General features: G+C 40.3%; 3 protein-coding genes across 4 annotated transcripts in view; 1 reads left to right on the top strand and 2 right to left on the bottom strand.

Annotated features, from left to right (window-relative positions):
- Positions 1 to 521: 521 nt before the first annotated feature.
- thumpd2 (THUMP domain containing 2) lies at positions 522 to 3,774 on the bottom strand. Its single transcript, XM_085922133.1, has 11 exons — positions 3,529 to 3,774; positions 3,220 to 3,358; positions 2,901 to 3,143; positions 2,621 to 2,727; positions 2,281 to 2,358; positions 2,150 to 2,202; positions 1,981 to 2,068; positions 1,815 to 1,886; positions 1,605 to 1,719; positions 1,413 to 1,533; positions 522 to 1,346 (listed from the first exon to the last, which is right to left on the bottom strand). The coding sequence occupies exons 1-11, from the start codon at positions 3,763 to 3,765 to the stop codon at positions 1,073 to 1,075; spliced, it is 1,527 nt and encodes a 508-aa protein (XP_085778259.1). The 5' UTR covers positions 3,766 to 3,774; the 3' UTR covers positions 522 to 1,072.
- Positions 3,775 to 6,964: 3,190 nt separating this feature from the next.
- LOC147050062 (uncharacterized) lies at positions 6,965 to 10,089 on the top strand. Of its 2 annotated transcripts, none has more exons than XM_085922991.1 (7): positions 6,965 to 7,110; positions 7,175 to 7,384; positions 7,800 to 7,985; positions 8,060 to 8,226; positions 8,342 to 8,491; positions 8,666 to 8,829; positions 9,149 to 10,089. In XM_085922991.1, exons 2-7 carry the CDS (start codon positions 7,205 to 7,207, stop codon positions 9,436 to 9,438), a joined length of 1,137 nt encoding a protein of 378 aa, XP_085779117.1. In that variant the 5' UTR covers positions 6,965 to 7,110; positions 7,175 to 7,204; the 3' UTR covers positions 9,439 to 10,089. The 2 variants fall into 2 exon arrangements, with proteins under 2 accessions (XP_085779117.1, XP_085779116.1); XM_085922990.1 differs by having other exon boundaries at positions 8,057 to 8,226.
- A 2,694-nt stretch (positions 10,090 to 12,783) lies between these two features.
- slc8a1b (solute carrier family 8 member 1b) overlaps positions 12,784 to 22,830 on the bottom strand; it is a 59,395-nt gene continuing 49,348 nt past the window's right edge. Inside the window, exons 8-11 of the mRNA XM_085921405.1 lie at positions 20,824 to 21,009; positions 20,649 to 20,738; positions 17,757 to 17,860; positions 12,784 to 17,686 (exon numbers count right to left, since the gene is read on the bottom strand). Of these exons, the coding sequence (XP_085777531.1) occupies positions 17,414 to 17,686; positions 17,757 to 17,860; positions 20,649 to 20,738; positions 20,824 to 21,009 (653 nt within the window). The 3' untranslated portion in view covers positions 12,784 to 17,413. The remainder of the gene's footprint in view (positions 17,687 to 17,756; positions 17,861 to 20,648; positions 20,739 to 20,823; positions 21,010 to 22,830) is intronic.

Raw genomic sequence — 22,830 nt, 5'->3', positions numbered from 1 at the left:
TCCATGGAGCCTATGCAAGGCACATGCACGCACATCAATTTACGGACAAAATTATTATTTGAATTAAATGTAATAAAGTGTAAAAAAAAAAACGTATATCATGATTTTTCTTATTACACTAAATTTCTATTTCTTTCAGGGTCATAATCAGAGTATTTCATTGATTCCTGCAGGAATTGGGATATGCAACAGTAGGCACATTTATGAATCATGTAACAGTTTTCACACCTAAAAATACTGTCATGTAAATGGAACACACAATCACGCCATTTTATATTCCCTCATCTTACCTGCATAATTGCCTTAAGTGGCTCCCTCTGTTGGTATGCAAACGAATTACATAGAACAGTTCTGTTGTATTTAACTTGAAAGTTGAATGCAATTTGTGTTTAGGCACAAGACATTTATTTTTAAAGTACATTCCATATGCAAGGCAATGCAAAGTGCTTCAAATAATCAAAAGCACAACACCTAAAAACATTTACAAACAAATTAGTTGAAGAATTCAAAGCGAACAAAAGTGGCTTATTAATTTTTATTTTAACATTCCAAGGAGGCTACTTAATGCATTTTAGAGACCCATTAAAATACATACATTCTTGAAAGGATATTAAAAAAAAACAACATTTTTTTTGGTCATGTTGGGCTGATTAATCTGTCGTGTATATGAATGGATGGATAAAAGTCATTAATGCAAGATGCTGCGTATTCCATTGTTAGTGTGCTGGCATCAAGAATCACAAGTGATTGGCTTAAAGAGAAGTGAATGGAAGCTTGTAAGTAAGTAAGTCCAGAGTGTGGCCGTGTCTGGCCCCTTCACAGTTTAACTAGGCTAAGCGGGGCTAAACGCTAGCAGATGGCAACATCGTGATTCAGCTAATGGGGGTCAGTGTGTGAACACTCCAGCGCAACAAAACTTCACTCCTGGAAGTGATGTGGTCCCTGAATAAAATGGGTGTGGTTACTTTTGGTCACTGGCCCATATAAATTGGAAAATAAGAAAAACATCCAGGTTTGTCATTTCCAGCAATATTTGAAAATATTCAGTAAAAAAATGTCCAACCTGAATCAATTACGTGTGTGTTTTTATGTATTTATGCAAAAGTCCATCTATGGCACCCAAGCTGAGTCTCAAAGTGGTCTGGTGCTTCAGAGAGGAGAGAGGCTGGCATGACTCGGTCATTGGAGGCTCTTTTCCCTGGGTAGGCGTTGAAGTGACATCCTGGACTCCTTCCCGATTTGCGACTTCTTGAGTGCCCGTTTGCGGCGGCGTGAGGAGTTTTTTCAGGAGACACGAGAGCTGAGGACTCAGGAGGAGAACCAAGCTTCCATCCACACGGAGGACTCTGCAAGCACAGGATTGTTACCTTCTACTTTTTTTTAACCATTACAGCCATTACAGTTCAACGGACCTCTCCATCTCGGCGAGGATGAGTGGCAGACTGGCGGCCATGTTGGTTTTGGTGCCAAACTTCTTGCCGAATGGTAGGTCGCACACCACCGTGTCCACGCTCTCATTCGGTAGAGGCATATCTGCCAGAGGACACTTCTTGAGAATTCTTAACAGAATCACATTCTCGATCATATTTGACCAGATTCCTCACTGGTAGATGAAGCTTTCATGAGGTGCATTCTGTCTCCCAACTCCGCAAACGTCACATTCTCACTGGCCTTGTGCAGCTGTCTATCATCAATGTCCAAACCCAGGAAACAAGCAAGCTGAAAATCCAATTCAGACAGAAAACATGGACATGATATGATTATCGTCTTTACATTACAACTGTGCTGATCATCTTACACGCTAATAAAGTGACCTTGTGTTCCTGTGCTGCTTCGATTAAGATGGTTCCTACGCCGCACATTGGATCAAGAACAAGGGAACCTGACTGTGAATCAAATCGTCATCACATGGTAAATACACAAGATGCGTAAAATGAAATGAAAGAAAAACAATGCACAGCTTTAAGAATACCCAAATACCTGGATTTGAGCCAGTTCGGCCATTGCCCAGGCAACTGTGGATCTCAATCCTGTTGTTTTGATGTAGCGCCGATTAGCAAGAGGTAACCTGAGGGAAATAAACAAACACCACCGAATCAAAACAATGCATACAAAGTTTCCTTTTGGGGTTAGTTGAGCGAGTGCCAACCTTGTGAGCGGTATCCCGAGCAGACAATGATCATCCCTCAAGTAGACTGTAATCTACGAGTCAAGAATAGGCAGCTCTGTTTAGACAGACAACAACTGGAATAACAAAAATAAAAATACATTTTAGTCTACCTCAATCTGGGGGTTCCTCAAATCAACCTTCCAGCCCAACTGTCTACTCAGACTGGCTCCCAACACTTTACCCACTTCCTTTGGACATAAAGGAATGGAAGATACCATGCAAAATTACATGTGTAATGATATTTGGATGAATTCCCGGGTGAAAATGGCATTGCAGATCATTTGTCTCTAACTTTCCAGTTTTTACATTTTCACCTGGACAATGGATGGATAAAAGTCTTACACACACACACATGTAAGAATTGTTTAACTTTCATGAGGTCACCTCTGACATTCTCAATGGGATTTGGGTCTGGGGCTCTCTGGCCGGTCCATTCCAAAATTACCGTACCTGAGCACTGAGATGGCGGGACACAGACCCAGAACACTTGCAGCTGATCCGAAAGGAAAGCGGGACGGAAGAATGCTGGTGAGCCTGTGGTCCTGTTTTATCCCGATCTGAGTAAAATAATACAAATAAAACAAAATACAAACATCAGACTCTAAAGTTGCAAAAAGGCCTGTACTTAAAACCCCCAATATGACAGTTTCATGGCTAAACTTACACTTTTTGTACAGTACCCAAGAAACAAACACAACAGGAGAGTCAACGTATAATTCTGCATAATTACCATGCGTTCCCGCGTAGTCATCTTCACAGTCCAACTTTCTCCTTTTCTTCATGATTGGGAAGTCACCCTCATTATCTTCTCCACAAACGTTCTCCTCTTTCACTTTCTTCTGCTCCTCACACTTCCTCTCCTCCTTCTTCTTGTCTTCTACTACCCCCTGTAGGCGTCTCCATGTCACTTCAGCACTGGTCCAACATTGCAGGTCACCAATCAGTGTAGACTTCAGCACAGACGCAACTCTGGCTGTGAATATAATATACAAAACGATTCAACATTCATTATCTTGTGTGTGTGTTTTTTTTAAATACGTGCTGGCTACCTGGGTTGGCGTGGGCTGACAGCTTGAGAGGCGAGTCTTGTTTCATGAACAAGAAGAGTCTTTCCACGGACTTAAGCTCCTTCACTAAACTGATGTGGGCGGAGGAGCTGAACAGCACTTTACCTTGCATCCTCTCAATCTGTAAAACAATAATGATGGAGCAGTTTAGTAAGAAACACTTTTTCATTTATTATATATTTAATTTCCAATTTGCTGAATGAATGTGGCGAGGCCCATAATATTATTTCTTTCACAGAGCCTCAACCCGAAAATGTTTATCCCCCTTTTTCCTTGACTGTCTCTACTCACGTCATGTGCTGCCAGCTTCTTCGTCACCTCATCGATTACAAATGGTTCCATTCCAGAACCGGCTGTGCAAAAGTAGCGAATTAGACTCGCTTCGTTGCCTAAATTGACCATTATGTTCACTGTAAAGTTTCTGAGGATAAAAAGGGGGCAAAAGCTCATATTCTGCCAGGATGAACCGCCATGTTTGCTGATTTGTTTATGTCGGAAGCGGAAATACGTCATCAAGGTGTAGTTCATTTTCTGTTCCAGCAGGGGTCTCCTTTGGAAAACAAGTTGAATTTGCCACATTATTTTACTATAATGAGCAAGTACAAATGTCTCCAATAGATGAAAAGGAGAATTATCTGATTTTATTTCTATTATTACCTTTGCACAACTTTGTGAATGCAGTAATGCATTGTCAATTGCAAGAAGAAGAAACCAACCTTTTAAATTTAAAGGGACTTTATCAATAAAGTCATTCATTTGCAAATTGATTGGGTTCCATGCGCACTTTCCATCCTTTTATTGAATTTGTTCCAGCTTTTGTGTACAATGTTTGACATATGTAAATTACTTCTTTAAATGGAGTACTGTAAGTATTTTTTTTTAATGTCATCACAAAACACCACACATTCTCACTTTATTGTTTGACGTGACAATGCAGTGCCTCAACAAGAAAAATCTCAATTATAGTAAGTATTATTCAGATATAAATTCATTTATGTATTGGGTTACTAGAGTGAGCGTACATAAATCTACAGACGCACACAAGCCTCAACCTAATTTAGAGTCATTTTAGTGGAGTGACTTAACTTAGAACGACTGATGCACTAACAGACACACTCATGAAGCGTGGCCTTTTTAAATGGCATTTCCCCTTTAGGCCACGCTTCGGGACCAAAGTGACCCAGGGGACAGTTAAAAATGTCAAGGGATCTAAATGGAAGGTCAGTTCGCCCTGCTTGTACCCATTTTAGAATTTATTATGTTATATTATAAGGTTGACGAAGATGCTAACATGTTTGACTCACAGTTATGTGGATTTAAAGTTCCAGAAGATTTGGGCTTCATCCCACATTTTTAAAAATGTAAGTTTTAATGTAGACTCAAAATTGTCCATAGAAATACAGAAAATGGATATTACATGATTATTTACTTCACCCAGAAGCAATGCGGGCAAATTGCTAGGTCCCAACTTCAGATTGGACGCTTGTTTGGCGTAATGAAATGTATCGACGTGCCGCAGAACAAAATCATACACAGCTTTATTAAATCCTGAGAAATCAATACGAGCATTTGGGCCACAAAGTTTCGAAAACAGGTTTTTACTCTTCTGGTTGTCTCATTAAATCATAGATTTTTTTATCATCCTTTATTTGTCATGAAAAAAAGATGTGATCAATATTTCGAGAGTTTGAAAGTTTTGTAAAACAATCAGCACCTGACACCAGTTGTGAGAAAATCCCATCTACTCTGGAATTTGCCAATTGGATTTTTACATGATTCAGTGACATAATCAAGCACTTTTAATCTAATACATTATTTTCTATTGACCCCGGCATGGATGAAACAAGTTTAGCATGAATCGATACATCAGCCAGTGGCAGGCATGTGACACAGCATCCATTTTGTGTGTCCACTTATCAGCAGCAGGGCAAATTATGCCAAATGGCAGCAGCAGAAAAGCAGAATTGATATTGGTGTTCTGCACGGGCACGTCGCATATCACAGCCCGGTGAAAGCTGTTGCGTGGGCAACGTCACAAAGAAAAGCTGAGCAGTAAGAAAGCCATTCATCTTGCTTTAAATGTACATGCGTAGCGGCTTTCAGGGTCATTAAAATCACCATCCATCTCACAGGCGTACATGACAAGTTTTAAGGCTTTTAATGTGACTCTGAAAGGCAGCAAAATTATAATGCAACCTGCCAAGTTTGCATAATTTCCCCAGATGAATGCGAGTGCCATTTTATTAATCAAATTGCTTGAGTTCACAAAAGATAATTGTTCTATTTTTCCTACTATATGGACGTTACAACTAAAAGTTGAACCGAGATTTCGAATTACCTGATGAAATGAATCCTCTTGTGTTTTGTATTTCTCAGGAAGTATAACACACAGAACTTTTCTTAACGATATAGAAAATACAATATGCTTGTGAGTATTGTTACAATATTTGTTTGTTTCCATGTAATGCTCCACCATGTGTTCAAATATCAGTTGCTTATAGAACACAGTGATGCAGATGGCATTAGCCTCTCTATGGTGTTTTGTATTGTTTGTTAGCATCAAGCTAAACATCTTTTTTGAGAATTTGCAATTAAAATGAAATTGTTAGAACTACTGTTGGCTTCTTGAAAAAAAAAAAACTTTTTTATTTTTTTTATTTGTATTATATCAAGGCACCTCTAGATCATGTACCTATCAAGAGGTCATTTAGAGGCTAAAACTTTTGTTCTTCTGCCTTAATCTTTCTCGAAATGTTCCAACGTGGCTGACCTCATAAGTAAGAATTGGGATTCACACGTCTGGCCTCCACTTAATCATTTTCCCTTTGCTGTATCATCTTCTTCTTATCTTCTTTTTCTTCCTTGTGCTCTTTTTATTAGCTTCCTCGCAACGTGCTCTCTCATCTTCAAAGTCTAATGTAAAAGAGACCTTTACAACAGAAGAGAGTGGAGTGTCAGTATATGAATGAGTGTGTGTGTGTGTGTGTGTGTGTGTGTGTGTGAGAGAGAGACACAAGCACATTGAAATATTCATTACTCCTGGAGGAGTGTAAAGTGTGTCAGCAATGAGTCAGCACCAGCACACATAAACAAAAACAACACATCATGTGAATGAGGGAGGATCATTGTTCAAAAGGAAACATGTCTTTGCCCAAAAAGAATCATTTAGACCTGTTGGCTAGTGTCAGGTGTATTATTTGGTGATGGGAATTGTAATTATTTGCATGATAAGTGATTTGAAGAAATGGTGTCACTCTTAGCAGAAAATATAACATTTTGGGGTTTGGGAAAAATAATAGCACATCGGTCTCAAAAGACATTTTGTCCTTTGATAAATGGAAATTTGCTAAAAAAAAAATGGATATGCAGTAACTTAAGTTGCTGTCAAAAAGGATATCATTCTATCAAGCCCTTGTCCCAGATAACAAAGAACATCTCCAACGCCACCTAAATTTCCACGCCCTCTTGTCCCATATTTAATCTCGAGAAAAGAAAAAAAAAAAAAACACCACCATCAAGGTCTCTCTCTGTTCCATTTAGCTAAATAAAAGCACTTGGCCTATTTATCAGTTTGTAGCTATTACTTCCAATCCCACGGTGCCACTGGCTTCTTCTCCTCCTTTAGCATGAAGAGGATTAGTTTCATTTGCATCCACTTCAAGATAGCACTTGAAAAAAGTGCGCTATGAGGTCAGCGTGCCTTTGGTTGGGTCAGTGGTTTTAAAGGGCCCTCTCTTCCCATTATGACAAGTCCTGCTCCTCGTGGCTAGGGGGAGGTCTTTATAAACAGCTCAGCTAAATTCGACTGCAGTCTACTCTTGGAGAAACTTTTCTGCAGCAGGAAAAGGAAGTGGGACTGGAAGCTATGAAGAGGTCAGCTCAAAGAAGACACAAAACCTCAAACGTGACAGTAATGCTGTATTCTTCTCTGTGTTAGCTTTGCATCTTAGCCGTTAAAGACGACAACATGGGCCAGCTGCTGTCATCCGAAGAGGAGGTCTCTGGGGTGAAACACGCCATCGGTAACCTTCTGTACCGGACCATGCTGGAGGGTGGAGCTGTGCCTAATCTCAGAGTCGTGAACCCTCTGCTGTTGGCCAATCACAATGAAGACCCAGGGGTCTGCTTCCAGGCGCAAATGCTGCAGGTTAATGCCAAGTTATGTCACAGTATGTAAATATTCCCCTGACATTCTGCGGGCAGTGACTTAGTACGTGCTTTGAAGCAATGTCGTGACATCGTTGCAGTTTATTTTTACGTACCGTACTCGCGCTTTAGGTTCTTTGATGATCAACATATTGCAGTCGTTGAAAAGTCGTTTTGTACTTTGAGATACGGGTGATGCAACTTACTAGTTTTTCAAAATACAAGTCATAATTGGATGTGTGAACACAAATAGCGCAGCAACACTTATAGACAGAATATATACATCAATATTATTCACAGGCATATATTCTTTATCCTCTTTTTACAACATTGCAGCTCACTGTGCAGATGTGACCGTCTTCTTTTTGTTGTATATGTCAATTAATGATACTGTAAATTTTTTTGGCTAATTTCAGCTGCAAGGAGAAATTGGCAACAAGGCACCCGCCTACCTGAAGGATCTGATTGGACGACTATCATCATTCTCGGACGAGCCCCGTCTGGCCGGGCTGCTGGGACTGGCTGTTACCATGGTCGTGGATCTGCTTGTCATGTCCTCATCTGGGCTGAAGAAGAAGGCGACTGGTTCATCTTCATGCCAGGTTAACGTTTGTTGTAATATATATGACCATGAGAGTCTTTGAATGGAAGTCAAATCAAACATGATCTCTAGCAGAGAGTGCGAGAGCTTCAGGAAGTTATGGAGGAGTACTTGAAACGCTGCAGGATCAACCTGGCTGATAAAACCCGACTCATGCAGGACTCTTTGAGAATGGAGGCCCAGCTCAGCTTCACGCTGACCCAACTGAAAATCTCCCTGGTGGGCGGAGATTGCGACTCACAGTGAGTTGCTGTAAAAAAAAAAAAGATCATGGCATATAAGTAAAAATAAAAATATGCACAATTATGGACAGTATTGAGATACTCCTGTTGTACTGACAACACTTTGGATCTCCAGGTCTTTGAGGTTCTGGGCTAGCGGAGTAGCGTTCCATACCCAAATGTTGATTCACCTGGCTGTTCTGGAGGGGCTGGGGGAGCCCCTGTCAGCAAGAGCTATGCTGGACCAATACAAGGAGGACCTGGCCCAGATCCTACCTGTTTACAGGTAAAACAACCTTGTAATACAAATTCATACACAATAAAACAATAAGCAGCTTTCCATAGAAAGGTCTCCCTCTAGTGGTACGTAAAATTACGACTAAATGATCCATTTATCTTGTTGTAGTACAAATTGGGAATCACAAGACAAGTGTGTCATATTCTACTGTGTCTTTTATAGGTGTTATAAACTCAATACGGTGTGTGTGGTGAAATGTCGAGGAGTCATGCCTGTGTTGTCGTCTGAATTGCACGATGAAGGATCCATGACGGGGCTGACGGTCACTGACAGGGAGACGGGAAAAAGCGTCAGTGTCACTCTCGCCGCCCTGGAGGCAGAGATAGGTAATGTTTGTTGGTCAGAACCACTCAAAATATAATAATATAATAATACTTATAATAATAATAATTATTATTTATAACCTACTACAATCAATCACAAGTAACTAGTGCAATACCGGGTAGTAGATATTATGATATTGCAAAAAAAAAAAAAAAAATCACCTTATATTCTGGTTGAAACAACTTTCTTTGCATTTAGCATGAACATTACTTGGAACTGCACTTTTCATTGAAATTACATTTTCCTCCGCAGCCCTTTGAGTCAGCTAATAAGCGAGCTTTCACAGCACTTAAGCATCATTTTCTGACCTCCATCTTACAGCTTCGCCATCCTCGCTCAACCCCGACCTGATCACTTCAGATCAGTACGCCCAGGCGTACGTGGAGCGGCTCTTCTCTGAAGAAGGCCCCGTGGAGGAGCTAAAGAACTACTTCACCAAGGCCAGCGACAAGCTGAGAGCACTGAGAACCGGACTGCCATCAGGTTGTCTGACCAGGACAGCCGAAGAGAAGGGACACACACTAGAAATACAGGACAGAACAGAAAAAAATGATCCAAGGAGCGATAAAGAGTTGAAATCGAGTATTGTGGAAACACATGTAAACCAATAACACCAACAGAACTATTTAATTTACCTTCCAGCACAGTTATTGCCTCCTGACCTTTACTGTATCCAAGTGAAGGCAACGTGACACACCGAGTGACATTCACAGTCACAAGTTGCGTTAAGTGTCGGTTCCAAACACGCAAGCATGGCTTCCGCTCCGATTACTCCTCGCCGAACGGCGCCTGATTGCTGTTATTACTCTCTTCTTGCTCTTTTCCACAGAGGCTGGCAGATAGTTGACTTTCACACAGTTCAACAGAGATGGATGGCTGGCTGTTTCTTTTCTTCTCAGGTGGTGGTTGTTGCGGGCGCGTTGCTGCGGCAACGGGGAAAAAGCGTAGCTCGAACTCGACAAGGGTTTGCATTACCGCCCACGGGCCCTCTCAGCGGAGAACAAAGTTGGTAATGCAGGAAAGAAACATAGAGAGGGAAATTGATGGAAAAATGGAAAGGATGGAGAGATGATCAATAGGATGGAGCAGAATGGTGAAAAGAATTAAAGTGATACTTGTGCTACATGCTGGCGGGAAGTGAGAAGGTGGTCTTTTTCATTTAGAACTGCTTCAAACAAAGTATATGAATGGAGATGATTTTGTTGGTTGTGATTTAATCCCTAATATTGTGGACTGGCAATAAAAGCATACCATAAACTGAAGGGGGAAAAGACATAAATGTTTACTTTAAACAAATAGCAATTTAGTCTATTTTAATGTATTTGGGTTGGGGCCACATCATTTGTTTGACTAAATTATAAGGATCTGGCCCAAGTGATTTATGATTATTTATTATGGGTAGTACAGTCATAATGATAAACAAAAACATTCTTAATTTCCACCATGACTCTGATAGAATAGTATATAATAATAAATAAATAATATTCTAATAGAATAAAGTGTCAGTGGAGCATAAGGTCTGAAACTTTTGTCATTGATTTAGAAGCCTGCTGGCTGAACTCATTTCATTTGAGCAGAATTAACTTTCAGTCACTTGGAACAGCCTCTAAAGAGACAATCAATCAGAGTGAACGCACCATTTGTCAAACGCTCATTGTTCGCCTTCACCGACCAGTTCAAACGGTGAAAGATTCAATTCTCCTTTCATCTTCACCTCACCACTTCTTGTGTTCATCACGTGTAATCATCTAAAATGCTTAAAATGTCATCATTTACGTGCAATGGTAACACACACGCTGGATGCCGGGCAGAGTTCAGGCTTTTGGTATTTGCCTGACATTTCGGTCTAATCTGCGTGTGTGTGTGTGTTTGTGAGAAACAGCTGCTTACATGGACACACACGGGCGCAAACACACACATATCCTCTTGTAGTTGTCCTTCTGACCAAGCGAGATGTATTCCGACAAGTTGCTTTACTTTATTTGCTCATTTTGGTTAAGAACATAAATGAAGACTGGGGAGCACCAAGACTTGGATGAATATTTGGAACGGCAACCAATGTGCTTGAGGGACTTAAATAGTGGGCCCAGACATCTAACCAGATGATTGGATGTCCACGCCTGTCTTTACATGCCAGGATTTTTGATTATCTAGGTCAAGGCCCTCCAAATCTCACGACAGCTTCTCCCGATTGACAGAAATTTGACCAATGAGTAACACAGTCTTCAAATGAACTAATGTTCTTAAATGAGAATGATACAGGGCTAAGAACAAAGCCCTGTGGCACACCCCAAATTAAATAGCTATTTGTGCAATTACAGTTTCAGAATGCCTTGCCTCGTGATAATAAAAATCTTTCGACACTATTGTAAAGCTCGATATGTTACACCCTGTTCTCGAAATCAGCAGAGAGCTTTAAAGGCGTTGTACCTGCCAGAAATCCACATCAAATTGACATGTGGAGCATCTATCGCCCTGTAGACCAGCCAATGGTGGTGCTTCTATTACAAAGTCTTCACACAGGTATAGCACACATTGTGATTCCAGCCACGTTCTGAGGGCAGAATAAAGATTCACTCAACGAGGATATGTGATGTAAGCCAGATTCACGTCTAGACAGTAGAGTGACACAACGGCTGATTTTATTTTCTTCTTACCTCCACATAGAGCAGGCATCACCAAAGTATTGAAGTGTCAGCAACCTTAGGCAGAATACAGAAAGGAAAAAAAACAAAACATTCAGCAATATGTGAGGCTATATATATTATTCGGAGAGCAATTGCACTTTTCCAGTGACAGATTTTCAACTTTCACAACATCTAACCTCACCAGCTGCTACTTTAGCACACATGCGAGCCCCCCAGAAGAGAAAAAGTCATTTTCCGTTGCTCCTTTCAAGTGGCATCAGCATACCAGCCAGCAGAAGCCAGGCAGCTGCTCTCACCCAAGGAAGCGGAATTACATGGTGGCACATCATGCGCAAAGACCAAAGAGGCAGGTGAAGTTCAAGCATCTGGCGAGCCACCGACTGATGTATCTGTAATGGCTTTTTTTTTTTTTATGACTTTAAATGTGCAGCCCAAGGAAAAACGTCTTTTTATGTGTTGGAGATTATGGAATCTAGAGGTTGATGGATGAAGTTTGAAGCAGCTTCTCATTAGTTGGTTTGTTTTATGAATGAATTCCTGTTATTGCAACTTTCTTTACAGAAGTGTAATATTTTAGGGCAAGTTACTGAAACACAATCAATGGTTGAAGATATACGGTCCAATGAATCGAGACAAATAACGTTATCATGATGGAATGAATACAAACGTTTTTTTATTTGTGCTATCGTCTTTTTCGACCCAAAGGACATCGTGAATGCAAATACAATAGCAGCAGCCAGAAGAAGTTCTCCACTACCATTACTATTGTTATTATTATTATCATCATCACCACTGATGAGCACGGCAAAAGCAAATGGAGACAATGCTCCTTTATTCCAAGTCTATGTAAACAGAATTAATCAGCCGCTGCCTGTGACTCAAAAAGACAAGACAGTTAATTAGTATTGTGGTCAATGGTTGCTAAACATAAAAGAAAGAAAGATTACGCCCGCACAGTATAAAAGGATGAACATGACCGTGCTTGGCTGCGTCGCGTCGTGAAAATAAAAGGAGCATTTCTATCTTCACGTCATGAAAATTAAGTTGTACTAAGATATTTTCAAGGAAAAAGTCGTTTATTTTCAAAAATGAAATAGATATAAATTTGGAAAAAATGTCATTTGCTTTTATTTTTGTGAGTTTTTAATTTTTTTTCCATGACTGCACTCGTAAATGTTCCATGTATTTAAAAAAATACATTTGTATGCTTTAGAATCTAAAGAATAAATTGCTATCTTGCAATTATAATTTTTGTCAATTATAGCTGAAAGTCACAACACACACAACATTAAAACACTGAAGTCGCGGTGTCTCTGAAACAGGGTATCTCAAACTTTATTTTATTGGATTTTTAATCAGAAGTACCATGGAGAGCAGTCACAGTTAGTGGCAACACACACACGCACGCGCACAGACGCACGCATGCGCACACACGCTCACAAACAAACACACAAATAACTTTCCCGTTGGTCTCTGACAAATAATATTAAGAATCAATCAACAAAAACCAAAAACACGATAACATACAAAGAGGACAGAGGCAAAAAAACAAAGTCCCTATTTGACCAAAGATGATTTAAGTGGCAAACTGTGAGAGAAAATTGGATGGCGCAAACCATGATGGGAACGACAGCAAGTTGGTGGAGTGAGTCGTGAAGACAGACCAACACAAATAATGAAGGAAAAAGGCCCGTTGGAAATTCAAAGAAAGGTGAAAAAAACACAAAGCAACGTCCCCAAAAGGCAATAAACGCAACTGTAAGTCATTGTTGACTGCACCGACTTTCTTTTTCCCCCCCTAATAAATATTTTGCTTAAGGGCTGGCGATGACAGCCACTTGCGCTTATTTTTTAATAACACTGTACAGTATATACACAATAGAATTTCTTTCGTGGCAAAATAAGCTTTTACGTGAAGTCTCAGCCATCTTTATCATTCAACAACAGCAGATATTGCCCCTCCCTTTTTTTTGAAGGACAAAAAAACTGAAATGTATGAAGGAGAATTAGGACCACATTAAAATGAGCAAAAAAATACATTGTGAGAATAAAGATTTGTATATTTTCAAGATTAAAGTCGTACCGATATTAATTTTGTTTATTTTTGAGAAAAAAAAGGAATTTTGTTTGGAGCTCATAGTTTTAGTTGCACCAGGATGAAGTCATATCCTCAGTCTAAGAGCGTTGTTGCTTAAGTCACATTTGCACATTTAAAAAAAAAAGACAAAAATACCACAATTTCTTACAAAAACTATTATTTCATTGATACTGTGATGGTAAGATAAAAATAACTTTTGGTTATTATACTTGGTATCAATAAATAATACATTAAAAAAAAAATCTCCCTTAAGAACATGTGACTTAAATCCTGAAAACAAACAACTTTGTTCTCATATATTTTTTATTTTTTTGCTGTGTGGCCTTAATACGCCTTTGCTGTAATGTGCAATTTACTACCAAAACAATTTAGATAGAGAAAATGAAGAGAAATCCTGAATCTGTACAGCATTCAGACCTATTTTTTTTTAATTATTTTTTGTTTGTTTTTAATTGGAATAATGAGATACGATTCTCTATAACTCTACTATGTACACACACATTAGCATTCATGCACTGTGTCCACAAGTAGCACGTCGACATTCCCAAAAAACATGGAGATAGATGTAGATAGACAAACTGGTTGCTGCCTTATGTTCAGTTTTTCGGTAGTGAAGAAGACAAAAGCAATTTGACAGATAAGACACCAGGACGATACACACATATGCTCGCTGACCCACAAATCAACGAAATATGGCTGTAACTTCATTCCCCCCTACTTCCGCTTCCTGTTTGGTATCGTTTCACGCCGTCGTCCCAGTTCCCGTTCCTGTCCGTTCATTTATCCATTGCTCAAATCAGTCAGGAAGTTCACCAGGAGGTAAATAGCGTCGTTTTGTAGATTTCTTTGTTTTTTTTACATTAGGTACAAGGTGGTTGTTTACATTGTAAGCAACTTTGACAAAAGAAAGGAAAACTAACATTAGAGCAGTAGCCATTTCACAAAAGCCACAGAGTCAGTGCAAATCTTTTTCCTTCATTGATTAAAAACAAACTGTCCATTTCTGCTCTGTTAGCATCACTGCTAGCTTAGGCTAATGCTGTATTTAAGAACTCTTGGGAAATTAACAACAGATGAGTTATGATTGGCTCCCGTTATTGTCATAACTGTTCTTGCCTTCATTAAAAAAAATCCAAAGACAAAGCCAAATGAATGTTTTCTTGTGTTTTTCGAGTTACAGTTTTAAGAAAAAGCACAACTCCATTGTTAAGTGCTGTATCCCAATTGATGATTGATGTCCTGAAGTTCCCTATTTGCCATATTTGGTCCGGTTAAGTTGCCTGTGTTTATTTTCGGGAGCGTGACCATTTTAACTTCAAATTCCCAGCGGTCTCAAATACAGCATCGTCTCCAGCAGAGTCTATTTGGACTCAAAGAATTGTCATCGAACACTAGCAAAATCATTTCATTCCCCATTTACAAGACAAAGGCTAACTACCTAATTTGATGCAAACACCTATGAACACGCGACTACAAGCTTTTCATTCCTGCGCTCAAACAAATATGGCAAGCGTGCACATTTTCAGTAAGTCCAACTACATGAAGCTACCACCAAAGCTAACAGTTGAAGTTACTCAAAAAGTGACAGCCTCCACAAATAAGCACAACTTTTTACAGTGTATAAACCATCAGCTCCATGCCAGTGAAGAGACAAATACATATAGAAATTTGGAACGTGGTTAAGGTTCTCACAAGCTCTTAAGAAGGTGAATAAATTTTGTCTGTGTGTGTTTTTTGTAAGAAAACAACCCCTCGGCTAGAAAACCCTTGTACAGTCAATATTCGCATAGAAATATTTCCCTTTGACAAAAACAGGGGTAAACTGCCACTCGAAGGCCTTCAAGGAGAATTCCAAACGGGAAAAAAGTCGTGCATCATGCAAGAGTTGGACGTACGTAGATTATTATTATCGTTATTATGACCATGAGTGAACTCAGTCATTAAAGTAGAGGAACGCCGTTCCAGGGTTGTATTATTAAGATATTGACGCCAAACACGCCTCCGGTTTTACACAAGGTTGAAATTGATTTACATTTCTAATTGCAAATTATATCTTTAAAATAAGATATCAAGTAAAAGAACATATCAGGAAAATTCTGCCCAATGACACCGGTCATCATTAAATTGGAAACAATCTCAAGGAATTGAACCAAAACTCAAATTTCAACAGATTTGTTTGTAATTATGTTCAAGTGCTGAAAACGTGCAAAGACAGAACAATGTTGTGGCGCTTTTCACCATTTCAGTTTTCAGATTTTTTGGGGCATGGCTAAAATGGTACCTAGACACACACTTGGGTGCTTTAGAGTGCCTCGTTGTTGTTCTGTGGAAAAGCACCGTAACAACTTGCTAGGAGATATTCCAGCCACCGATAGAATTTAAGATAATTTGTAAACAGGAAAGATATGAGACAAAGTAAGTATCGATTTTTCCAGGACGAGCTGTGGTAGATGATCGGGGTGTGGATTCCAGATTTATTCACCATTTTTAAAAGTTCCCAGGTCTCTGAAAACATTTTACTTGGTCAAAATACCCTCGGACTTAAGAATTACAGAAAACCTTTACCGACTCTCAACATCTGGATTTTTTTGGAAGGGGGGGGGGCTGTCCCGTCTTACGCAACATCAGCTTTAGCTATTGCTGTCAGGTTTAGCTGTGTACCCCATAGACAAAACTACAAGCAAGGGAACAAGTTCAGGTTAAGGGGTGGTGGTAATAAATGTAGGTCAGCCCTTAAGGATTTGGAATGGTCCATCGATTGTGTGGAGGAGTGGAGTAGGGATTTGGTTTAAGACTCGTGGAAAACAAGAGACAAAACTATATGGGAGCGAGGCATCAGAAAATGACGTTTCACTGAGGGTGGTACCTTAATGTTATTTGTTTTTTTACATCTACACTGGGTGAGAACAAACATTTTATATATATATATATATATATATATATATATATATATATATATATATATATATATATATATATATATATATATAATATATATATATATATATATTATATATATATATTATATATATATATATATGCACTTGTAATACTCTTAACAGTTTTAAACGGTATAGTGGCCATTTTGTCCGATCAGACGAGGCCTGATTAAAGGTATATAAGCTCTTGTTGTCATGTCAGAACCGCCTTCTACAGTATAAAGCAACAGAAAAGACGTCCAGCGCGACCGGGGAAAAACATTCGCTACGAGCTGCGAACGCAACTCGTGAGTAAGCTGGGCTTTATTTACATCTCATGGACGACGACGACTCGGCGTTTCTACAGGCCAATGAGAAAGAAACCAACGCATTGAATACTTAAAAGCATTTTCAGTCTCGCGGCGCAGAAAAAAAAAAAAAGAGGCGAGTTTATCTTGTTGTTGTTTGTTTTCACAGTACTTGACTACTCAGTACTTGAGTCCCTAAGCAGCAGTGATGACACACACACACACATTCATACACGCACGCACGCACACACACACACTGGCTCTCCTGTGGTCATATTGTCAATATCATCCACTCATGCACGGAGTCACAAATGCAACAAATCAGTCTCAAAAATTCTACCTGGTGCGCAAACTCTACGGACTGCAAATTTAAGACCATTTTTTTTTCTTAGTGGCTTTTGTTTTAAATGAATAAATGCATTCAAATAGTTCCGGTGTGATTCCACGTCGGCGTTTCCTTCGCTTGTGTTTTCAGATGCACCGGTGTATCCTTCACTCCTTCATCCATTCATCCGTCAGTCAATCCGCAAAAAAAAGAGATAGACCGAGTAGGCCACCTTGACTCCGCCCCCTGAAAATCCCCCCCCCCCCTCTCTGGATCATATTTCACCATCTTAGAAGCCCGTGATGTGGCAGTAGGCCTCCAGTGAGGAGAAGAGGATGTAGAGGAGCCAAAGGCTGACGAACATCATGGTGGTCAGGGCCTTGGCAGTCCGCGGCCCGCCCAGCTCGCCGCCGATTTCGGGCCGCCGCCGGTACATCAGCATGGCGACGCAGATGAAGGCAAAGATGGTGAAGAGCGTGACAGAAAAGGCCAGCTTGCCCGGGTCCACCCGGAAGGCGTTGCCTTGGCTCTGGTGGTAGATTGCGGCGATGGACCACGCCACCTGTCACGTAAACAGCAACTTTTAGAATCTAGTCAGCTTTCCCTTCTGGCCACCAAATGAAAACACTCACCCCAATGCCCAGGAAAACATTGACAGCATTGGAGCCTGTCACGTTGCCAATGGAGGCGTCAGCGTACTGATCCTGGATGGCTGCCACCTTGCTGGCAAAAGTGTCTGAGAAAGAAACACACACAAGGCGATGCTGATCCCATCAGATGATTACCGGTACTTATTTTTGGCTAGTTAATCACACTTCATTTATTCACAAAGTGTCCAATTTGTCTAACAATTTCTTCTCTTAACTTGACTCAGCAAACTGACTCCAAACTTTTCCCTCAGAGAAAGTTCTCTCAAAGCATCCAAAGAGCAAGGAGGGAGTCACAGGTCAGCAGCTCTTCTTCATTACGGACTCTTTCGCAAGCGTGCAAACGAGGGCGATCGAGTGATGCTTTTCCTTGAAACGTCAGCCAAAACGGATGATGGTGGGAAGAAAGAAAAAGAAAAGAGGATGATGGGAGCACCCAAAGGAGACGGAGGTTCAGAAGGGTGTGAGGCAATGGGCCGAAGAAAAAAAAAGGACCGTGAAGATAAATCTAACTCGCCGTAAAGCTTCAAGGACCTTCTGCTCTCTCGCTTTCGTGCGTATGTGTATGTGTGTACGCATACCACCTGCCTCCATTTTGAGACGCCACTTCCTTTCAAGTCCTGGATGTGCACGCCATGTCATTTCAATATTCAGCAACGAACGTCATTCTCTGGAGAGAGCTCACTGCCCCGTTTCCCAACGACTGGTTGTCAATCAAAACTCCGCCCTCCCGAACAGAAGATCCCGTTAGGGAGTGACGGTCCGCTAACGGCAAGCTGCTAAATTACCTTCATTTCCCTCTTGCCTCCTGCCAAGCCTCAGGGGGGACCATGGAGGAAAGTTTCTTCACTAAGTTTCTTCCCACTAGGGCACAATCAACACCATGTCGAAAACATGCCGATATTGTTGTTTTTTTTTTTTGGTCCAATCCCACAAATGTTTTATTTGCTTCGGTAGAGGTCTCAAAAGCTCCATTTTGCTTCTTCTTACGATCTAAAAATGTCAAAACTAAAAACTGTTCATGAATGACTTGAGTGGCCCAAAGCGCTATTTCTTTTTGCCACTTGAAAAGGTCAACGTGAACGAACGTAATGGACTCTGCCATCGACGGTTCACTTTCAATCATCGCCGCGTTGGCGAGAAATGATTGGCTATGTTGCTAAGCGTAGCATGAAAGCTGGTCTTTTGTACACTTTATCAACGCTTCCTGCTGTTTAAAGGACTTTTACTTGGCAGCGAATTCAACTTGTGAAATGATGCAGCTTAGGTGTTTACAACCACTAGTTTTTCCTTGTTTGTTTTCTGTGTGCGAGTGTGTGTGTGTGTGTGTGTGTGTGTGTGTGTGTGTGTGTGTGTGTGTGTGTGTGTGTGTGTGTGTGAGTCGAGATAGCTGTGATAAACGAGGTTAATCGTCACGGAAATCACGACGCGAGAGGGGATTTATGAACTGCGAAAGCCAAATAACTGCAGGTCTGTTTTGTGGCAACTCTGTGTGTGTGTTTTTGTGCACACGAGTGTGTGCTAATAAGGCTAAATGGGGAGAAGGGCTGCTTGCCTCCATTTTGTGCACCACGCTATATATCTGTATGTGTGTGTTGTGCATCATTTTAATGCTTTTTAAGACTGCCTGATCCTGACATGACAAATAGCCGCATGCTAATAGCACACGGCGGTGGCGGTGCTATGTAAACACAGCTTATATATACAATCAATTGGTGTGTGTGTGTGTCTGTATTAAAACAATAACCAGCATTGTATAGCTCGGGGGTTTGTCTTATGAAGCTGATATTTCTTTTAGCCTATATTAGTTTTGTGCTGCCTGAATTGCACTGATGCAAAATGGAGGCATGATAAGATTGTATTAGTTTGAAAAGATGTCAAACTAATTGTGGCACAGAGGTCCTTTCATGCTCGCTGACAAAAATTGCTTGATACTGCGTGAAAAGTACAGGATCGGTTATTTTTGGAAGGATTGATTTTTAAATAGTTTGTTAGGTTAGCTGATAGCATTTCCACAACTTTCTGCTTCATAACTACAATACATTTTTTTTAGAGTACTACTGCAGCACATGAAACAATTTCCTTGAATTAGGAACATATAAAATGGGTATTTTTACGTTTTGTTTGAACCATAATCGCAGCTCATTTATGCAGAAAATAATCCTTAACATTTAAATATTTAAATTTCAGTGGTAGTCTTCATTTCTCCAGCTAGTGACAATGTTCTTGATTGATAAATATTGATTCAATGAATTTATCCATCACTGAGAGTTCATTTAGTGTCTTTTTGTTCCTTTCATTGTCATTTAACTGTACTGCTTCGACCCTAGTCTCTATACTTCATCTTGCCCTCCCCCTTTGAATGACTGTTTCTAAGAGGCTGCTTTAATAATTAATCATTTACTGCGGCAGCACGGCCCTGCTTTTTTTCCTGATTCTTCCCAGTCGAAAATGTGCAGAAAGGAAATGGGAGGAATAAATCTCTTGTGCAAAATGGCCGTACTGAATTGCAAATGTTATGCAATACAACACAAATCTCTAAAATGAGAGACCCCGGGGGGGGTTGTGCTCATAAAGGCCTCGTGAAAGCCGGAATGGGAAGAATATCCAATTGCAGAAAAAGAGTGAACGCCCACATTGCAGATTTTTTAATCCACAGTTTTTTTTTAAAGGGTTTCTTCTGTATACAGGCAAGTCTGAATTTAGACTCGTGTGCCTTCACTGTAGTACCACAAAAAAGCTTCAGTCAATCATTGTTTGAATTACAAGTTGTAGATTAAAAACTACCTAACTTTGTCTGCTAGCTTCATGCTAACACATAATGGGAATTGCCATAGACAAGCTAACGGACAGTGACCTTTGGTCACTGGAGCTCACCTGGTACCGACGTTCCCAAGGCGACAAACACCACCGCAGTGACCGAGTCCTTCAGGCCCACAGTGCAGCCAAAGTGAGACGCCAGGTCGCCTGTAATCACGCATTCGTACGAAAGTGTGAGATTCTGAACACACACACAAGCTTACACACACATATAGGTGTTGCGGTGTCGTACCGATGATGGCGGTGAGCAGCCCGATCATGCAGATGGACACGACGAAGCACGCCCAGCCGTTCCAATACTCGGTAGGCGGCACGAAGGCGAACAGGACTTTCCAGAAGACGGTGAGGAAGTGCATGACGTAGTCGAAACATGACGGCAACTTTTCCTCGCCACACTCGTCATCGTCGTCGTCCTCACCTGCACGGACAGGGAAAAAATATTGCATAAAAAAAAGCAAAGGTTTTTTTTTTTTATTTTGAGAAAATGTCATGATATTCAATAAATACATAAATTAAAGAAACCCAAATAAAAACCTAATCAGAATAATTAGGTGTGATCTTCTGCATAGCTGCTGCCATGTTATTCCTTTTTTCCTTAGACAGCAAAATCATTGAGACGTTAACGTGGTTAAAAATAAATGTTTCCTTTTTTCCAAGGGGTCAGCACATGGCGGCTAATTTGCTCATTAAGTATAAACGGAATGGCGACTAGAAGGTCAACCCCCCACCCCCCCAAGTACCTCTGTGTTAATTATAAGGGTGTACCCGTCCACTGGGAAGCACTGAAATAGAGACTAATATGCTTTGATTGGCTTCATAATGAAAAGGTTGACTTTAAGGTATGATTATTTAATTACAGTGTATTTTATATATAAATATGTCTATAATTATTACACTTTTCAAAATAATTTTTACTTTTCAAAATAAATGCTCACTTTATTTCAAACATTTATTTTCATATGATTATTTCAATGTGTTTGATTATGTGATAAGTTAGTCATAGTCTGTCAAATTCACTTTTAATTGCATCTCGAGTTGAACGATTTTTGAAAATAAAAAAACAACCCTCAAGTGCATAATCTCCTGAGATTCAGTACCTGCTAATCTGAAATTCTAATTGTTTCGCATGACGGCTTGGCAGCTCCGATTTACCATGACAGGAGCCCGTCTATGTGTGTGCGCGTGTTTGACTTGTGCTGACATACTCATGTTTATATTCATGTGATGCCACTCCTGCCAGATATCCTGTCACACACACACACACACACACACACACACACACACACACACACACACACACACACACACACACACACACACACACACACACACACACACACACACACACACACACACACACACACACACACACACACACACACACACACACACACACACACACACACACAATCCCCAGATAGCTAGCTGCCCATTAATCTGATTGTTTTTAGTAAACAAGGCAGCTCTTCATCAGTAAGAGCAGTGAGTCAATCAATAATGCCACAAAAATTGCATCAGTCACGAAAATAAAGAAATAATTAAATAAATCAATCAAAGTTGGAGTGACCATATGTACTATAGTCTTCCTATTCCTACCAAAAGGCTCATCAATCAGCTGATTGGAAATGCTTCAACACCTTCTTTCTGTGACGTCTACTTATTTAACTCATCATCCTTTGGAAGACCACAATCAAGTCACAAAGGCTTTAAAATCAAGCTATACTAGACATGGACAAAAGTAGTTTTGGATTTAATAGTAGCACTGTCTTTGGATAAATGAGAGGTCCAAGAACACATCCCTGAGGAGCACCTCTCTTCTCTTTCATCTACACATCATCTTGCATCTATTACAAGTTGCAACCTCAGAGACAATTGGCCTGACGCAGCCAGGCCATAATGTCGTGGCTGGGTTTGACACGCTTAAACAGTCCAGGAAAGGCAATTAACCTCCCACCTTGCAGCTAATGAGGTGTGAGAGCCACAGCACAGTCACAGAACCTCAACAACAACTTTAAAACCAATCGGCTTTAGGTTTGATAGGCCCGAAGAAGCAATTAGGTGTCACCTTTGTGTGGATTTAAGAGATTAAACCTCAGTTAAGGACCAACAACCCGAAACATGTCTCAGGTTCAGTCCTGTAGGTGGCGGTAATTGGCACATTTTGGTACTGTGATATTTCAAAGTAAAGGGTGAAAATAAACCAATGCGTAACTATTTTCAAATGAGTAAAACTTTTATG

This window comes from Syngnathus leptorhynchus, chromosome 10 (assembly GCF_054491065.1).
Source record: "Syngnathus leptorhynchus isolate UIUO chromosome 10, UIUO_Slep, whole genome shotgun sequence".
Classification (NCBI taxonomy): domain Eukaryota; kingdom Metazoa; phylum Chordata; class Actinopteri; order Syngnathiformes; family Syngnathidae; genus Syngnathus; species Syngnathus leptorhynchus.
Note: the sequence above shows the minus strand (reverse complement) of the source record. Positions and strands in the feature narration are given on the sequence as shown.